The sequence below is a fragment of the Myotis brandtii genome, unplaced genomic scaffold (assembly GCF_000412655.1).
Source record: "Myotis brandtii unplaced genomic scaffold, ASM41265v1 scaffold927, whole genome shotgun sequence".
Classification (NCBI taxonomy): Eukaryota; Metazoa; Chordata; class Mammalia; order Chiroptera; family Vespertilionidae; genus Myotis; species Myotis brandtii.
The window spans coordinates 781,931-788,437 of record NW_005371823.1 but is presented as its reverse complement, the minus strand read 5'-3'; the positions used below and the strand labels follow the sequence as shown (position 1 = coordinate 788,437).

The following is a 6,507-nucleotide window of genomic DNA, read 5'->3' as shown; positions in this document are numbered from 1 at the left end:
TAGCTGAGGGCAGCTGGGGAAGATGACCCTGACTGCAGGCCAGCCTAGGGACCGTACTTGCGCATGAATTTCGTGCACTGGGTCTCTAGTACTATAATAATTATGTATGGGGTCAGGTGGATACTGGAAATATCCAGGGGACCACTTTGTAAAGTATATGATTGACAACCACTATTGCTGTACAACTGAAACTAATATAAAATAATATTGAATGTGAACTGTAATTGAAAAATAACATTTTTTAAAAATGGACCAAAAAAATAAAAATATGGACAAAAATAAAATTACAAGATAATGGAAAAAAAGAAAAAGCACAAGAAGCCTGGTTTCCTTTAAGCAGGATTTTCATCCCTGAGGTCAGGTAAGCTGGAGAATGCCACGTATTATACCCTCCTTTTGAAGTTTTGCAATGAACATAGACTTTGAGAAATACTTTAGAAATAGTTTGAGAAATGCCTGTCTAACCAAACATTTCTCATACTATTTGACCAAGAAGAGATTTTTTTTATTTTTTCACTTTAACAGTTAGTAATATTCTCTAAGCCTAGAGTTCTACAGAGCACACCCCAGAAAGGCTAAGATGAGGAGTTAAATTTGTATTAAACCTTCTTGACATTCTGAGGATGGAATGGAGAGTCTCATGTATGTGTGAACAGTGTCATTTGACTTCAGAGAAGGAAGAGCTGGCCTCCATCAATAGTGGTCAGGAGAGTGTTTAGCATGGACAAACCTTAATTTTGAAGCAAAAACAAAACAAACAAAAAAACTTCCTCTTGAAGAGAGAGGAGTGTACTAGATTAAAAGAATGACACGAGAAGATAGGGAAGCATAAGATATGTTTGAGGAACAATGGACAGACTGATGGGCAGGCTGGTATGGGACCTTTGTGGTTAGTGGTTGAGAATACTATTTAGAAAAGAGGGGTTATGGATAAGAAGTGAGGGCGTTGCTGATCCAGGACAATGACGTGCCCTGTTTAAGGAAGCTTAGCTAAGTACAGCTGATGAAAGCATCCCACTGCTGTGTAAATGGTGAAGCCCTTTTTCTAGCTTGTGGTTGGGGAGATGGCATCTAGAGAAGAGAGAGCAGCTTCCCCAAATCTGAAAAGTTTGGTGGCTAAGAGCAGATGGGCCCATCCCTTTCGGGGTCCGGGGACAGCCTGCTGCAGTGCGTGAGACTCTGCACCTCCCTGGGTTCCTGGAAAAGGTGTGATCCTCACCACCACGCAGGTGGCGCGGTCCAGCGCTAGGGCCCAACCAGCTATTCCCGGAAAGAGGCCTTTGGGAACCAGGCTGTTATTCTTCTAGTACTTTCTCATGATTCCACCCTCCCCCAAGTCCCCTGAGAAACTGCTTATATACATTAGTCTGTCTTCAGAACCCATTAGCTTTTTCCCATTAAATTTGAAATGAGTTTGACTGCAGGGGCCTCCCTGAGCTGCAGAGAGCTCTAAAGCATCTAATAACTTTTAAGGCTAGTTGGGTGTCGGAGGTCCCTAAATAAATCACTACCCGTGGCATTCGAAGCAGCGGTGACTAGACTTCCCATGATGTTGAGATGTTATAACAAAGAGCAGGTTGGACACTGGCCGTTTTTAACCTCCTCTTTCACAGTAGCTCCTGGGTGACAGTGGGCTGGCCACTTGTCTTCTCTGAGCTGTGTGTTGGCATCTACCCCCGGCCCTCAAACAACTGCCTCTACTTCACATGTATAAATCCTGATTTCTCCCTCCAGCTCCCAGGCCTGCCTGTTGTTCTGAGGAATGTTGCTGTGAATGAGGAGAGAGCCAGGCTCTGCATGAGGGGCGGGGGTGGGGGCGCTGAGGAGGCTCACACCCAGCCAGCCCCCTTCTCATCACAGGCGAGACGCTGACGTGTGTGGCTGTGCATCTGGTCCCCTGGCAGCGAGATAATTGTTATTCTGCAGATGTAGCCATTTTCATTTTTCAGTTACCTCGAAGGAGTAGGACAATATTTATACACTGGCTCTTTATTGGGAAAGGACCAGTAACCAAAATAATGAGAGAAGGGTTCTCTCAAAGTGTTTAGAGCTCCCCCGTTAAAGACTGCTGGGCAATTTGAAAACCTGTCTGTCCCACTTAATGTGATCACGGGTGGGATGGGAAATAAAATGTATGTTTAAGAGATACTGCTCCTTGGTGATTGACACCCCAGCCACCGCTCTGAGAACTGAGCCAGAGTCACGCGAGGAGGTAGCTTTGCATTCAGGCCAGTTCCCATGCCCTGATCTTCACACATGATTAGAAATAGAATGTCTATTATTGCAAGGACAGTGTAGATCAGCCGGGGACAAAGGTACCTTAAACACAAAGGGGAAACTGTCAGCCAACGGTACTCCACCGCAGACCCAAATCTGGGCTCGCCATCCATTCCATTAAAATGTGAGCTCACTGTCCAGAGTGGGAGCTCCTCAAGCGAAGAGGCCTGCTTCCATGTTCACGGCCACGTCTCCTGCACATAAAGCAGCCCCTGGCACCTAGCGAGTGCTGGCTAAACATTTGTTGTCAAACTTCCCAACTCTGCTGGAAAGCCACTGTATTGGTTGTTTAAGTGCTGCCTAACCAGCTACCCCAAAATCAGCAGCTTTTGACAGCACGCGTGTATTACCTCGCAGTTCTGTAGGTTTGACCGGGATCTCTGCTCCTGATCTCACAAGCCCAAAATCAAGGTGTCAGCTGGCTGAGCTGGCTCGATCTGGAAGTTCTGGAAGAACTTGCATTCGCATTGTTGGGCGTTGTTGGCAGCGTCCAGTTGTGATTGTAGGCTGGGCTTCTGAGGTCCCTGTTTCCTTGCTAGCCTTCAGTCAGGGTCACTTTCTGCTCCCAGAGGTGCCCACATTCCTTTTTCATGTGGCCCCTTCCATCTTCGAAGCCCCAGGAATATGTGGGGTTCTTGTCACGCTTCTAATCTCTCTTGCTCTCCCTTTTGCCCCAGCAATGAAAACACCCGTTTTTGAAGGGCTCCTGTGACTAGATCCTCAAGGATAATCTCTCTATCTCTAGGTTAACTGGTTAGTACCCTTCCTTATCTCTGCAGAATCCCTCCTGCCTTGTGACATACAGCGTCACAAAGTAATGCAGGGATCAGGAAAGTTGACTAGGAGTCTGCTTTCCATACCCCCGTTGCCAGTTTTATCCTTTGTACATTCATCATGAGCCCACACTTGTTTGATCGTCTTATTTCAGTGATTGAAGAGAAATTTCCGTTGTTCCTCGTGGTGGGAGTGTCCTCTGTGGGGTAGAAAGCAGCCTCCCCCAGGGCATTCTGAAGCTCTCAGAGCACCTCCTTTCTGAGGGAGGTGTGAGGAGGCACTGGCGCTTGGCTGGGTGGTTTGTGAAGTTTGCAGGGATCAGTCCTGAGGAACCTAACATCATGCCCCCATCTTCAGCCTGTAGCTCCCCTACTGGTGTGATAGTGGTCAGCACAGAGAACTCTCAGCTGAATACGTTTCTCCCCCTAAGGAGCAGAGACTCAAGGGCCTACTGCTGATGCAGGTGAAGTTTTCTCAGTTGCTGGAGCTCTGCTGCCTTCGGGCTACAATGATTTGAGGGTCGTGCATTGTTCTGGATGTCACATGATAGATCATGCATTGTTCTGGATGTCACATGATAGGTCATGCATTGTTCTGGATGTCACATGATGGGCCATGCATTCTTCTAGATATCACATGATGGGCCATGCATTCTTCTAGATGTCACATAATGGGTCATGCATTGTTCTGGATATCACATAATGAGTATTGAGAAATCTGGGGCCAGCCCAGGGATGTTGTCTTGCTGTATGGCCAAGGTCACACCAGCATCAGATCAGAATTTCCTAGTTCCATCTCTCACCACCGTAAACCCAGTGTCTGGCATAAAGCCAGTGTGTGATAGGTACTAAATAATTATTTGTTGAATGTCTTTAATAAAGCGTCTGTCACTGCATTTTGTTTTTACATTTGTTTATCCCTTCCCATTTCCCGGGGGTACCTGAAGCATTGGGGAGAAAGCAAATATTTGAACTTCAACTATGAGCCCACTGTAGTGTGCTGGAATGACCATGTGTGGGGCACAAGGCTAGGTTTTATAGTCTGACCTGTTTCATCATAAGCAAATGATAGCACTGAACCATACAATCTTTTAAGTCACTGCCACGAAAATGTGTTTTTATAAACTTTATGTCTAACTGTATTGAGGAAGTTCATGATACAAAGGAAGCTGGTAACAATATCCTGACAGGAAGACAACTCACTGTATTCATCTCCGATGACTGCGTAACAAGTTCCCCTGAACTCAGTGACTTAAACAGCATGTGTTTATGGGGACCAGTCCTGAGGGACCTAACATCTCACCAGTTCATTGGTGAGGATTCAGGCACAGCTTAGTGAGGTCCTCTCTCGCGGTATCACAAGGCTGCAGTCGAGGTGTCAGCCAGGCTGTGTCCTTGTCTGGAGCTCACTTCTTCCCCAAGCTCCTGTGATTGTTGACAGGACTCAGTTTCTTGCATTTGTGAATGGAGGCTCCATTCCTTGCTGGCTGCAGCCAGGGCCAGCCACTCTCAATGCCCTGAGACCCCCTGGAATTCCTTGTCACATGGCCTTCTCACAACACGGCAGTTTTCTTCTTTCTGTCCAGTCTGCTGAGATGGAGTCAAATATAAAGTGACAGTCCTTTCACTTTTTCCAGAAACAGCACACAGGTTCTAGTGCAGGGGATTATGCACGAGTGTGACTCCCTGGGGGGCACCCCAGGGTATGTCCACAGTACCCACCATCCCCTAATTTGGTTGGTCAGAAGAATGGTAAGAATCTCCAATGTTTGAATTCTCTTAAAGGCAAAGGACTTTAGTGAGTGGAATAAGAGTCCCATTTTCTCCCCCACTGTCTGATCAAATGCTCTGCATCAAAGTTTGCAAATGATAAGTGCAGCCCCAATGTCATAAATAAATCCACGTGCCTCAACTAAGTGGCAGCTAGACAGTCAGTGAATCCACGCCGTTTAATGTAAAAGCTACAATCTGAGAGAGAAGGGGGTGGAGAGAAGTTCAGAAGAACCAAGGGAAAGAGAGGTTTTGAGAGAGGAGGCAGGCTGTGGAGGCAGCCCTCTATTCCTGGGAAGCACCTCACAGCCCTGCCTGCAAAGCAGCGGTGCTTAAGTGAGGGTGCTTTTCTCACCAAGGGATATTGGCATTCTCAGAAGGCATTTTTGGTTATGCCAACTATGGTGGGGTGAGGAGCACTACTCACATCTAGTAGGTAGAGGCCAGGGGCACCTAAAGATCCCACAATGCACAGGACAGCCCTGACAACAAAGACTTTCCAGGCCCAAAATGTCAATCATCCCAAGGTTGAGAAACCCTGTTAGCCCTCCTGGGTTTGCCTGACCAATGTCCATTTGCCTTCAGAAATTACAGTACCTTCCCCAAGAACCCCCTCCTCTGGGCCGGTGATTCTGTGCTGTGTGAAAAGCCAGAACATCGCATTGTTCAGTGACCAAGAGCGCGCATTGCCTTTGATGGCAAGTTAGCAGCTCCCCGCTCTGACCATCCTCCTGAGCAGTGGAGAAAGCTGTGGGCTTCATTCACCTGAGAGAGAAAATGAAAGGACGTGGGATTGTTCCACCCAAGTTGAGGGAGTGAGAGAGTATTTAAGGTGGGAAGCAGAGACGATAATTACCAACAGGCACCAAGTCTCAAAGAATTTCTGAGCAGTGTAGACTGACCAGTCCATGACCTCTCTCTCCTCTTCCAGCCGAAGTGAGAGTGGGGCGCTGATTAAAACACCCAGTGACTTCGCCATCAGTCATTTTATCATTCTGGACAAACCTCTCCATTTTTTCTGGTTTCCAGGTGGAGCCCAATACCAAAGTGTTCCCAGCAGTCTTCCTGCAGCCCACAAGCACTTCTTTGTTTCAGTTTGAACTTGGGAAGCTGAAGGTATGTATCTGTCCCCTCATGGAATGGCTATGAAGGGGAAGGCATGTTGACCATTAGGCCTCAAAACATGAGGGACTCTGTCACTTCTCGCTTCTCACGTACCCTTCTCATGTTCTCCTCCTCTCACTTCTATTGGATGCTGAAAGAATTAATGCTTATATAACCCATTAGGCAAGGTCTTAATTAATGCTGGGAAAGACTTTAGGGATCCCTGGATATATTTGTTTCTCTTTAATTTATACTAACCCTGTTGATTACCATGGGCCAGCAGCTTAGAATCTCTATATTGCACATGTGTTCTTCCCTCTCCCGCATGCCTTCCCGCCTGGCCCAGACCGCATTGCCACTGTCAGCAGCCATATTTAAGAGCGAGGAGAAGAATCCAGCCCCGCAGTGTCCCCCTCGGCTGGATGTGCAGACCATCCAGCCCGTGCTCTGGAGCCGCATGCCCAGCAGCTTCCTGAAGGTGGAAACAGAGCGGGTGAGCGAGCGCCATGGCTGGGTGGTGCAGTGCCCGGAGCCCCTGCAGATGATGGCGCTCCACATCCCCGAGGAGAGCAGGTAGTGCGGG

The 6,507-nt window shown here is 47.6% G+C and overlaps 1 protein-coding gene across 1 annotated transcript in view; it reads left to right on the top strand.

Moving 5' to 3' along the window:
- The window catches only part of RYR3 (ryanodine receptor 3), a 380,950-nt gene that overhangs the window by 186,499 nt on the left and 187,944 nt on the right, over positions 1-6,507 (top strand). Inside the window, exons 33-34 of the mRNA XM_014532943.1 lie at positions 5,850-5,936; positions 6,271-6,497. Coding sequence (XP_014388429.1) covers positions 5,850-5,936; positions 6,271-6,497 — 314 coding nt within the window. The remainder of the gene's footprint in view (positions 1-5,849; positions 5,937-6,270; positions 6,498-6,507) is intronic.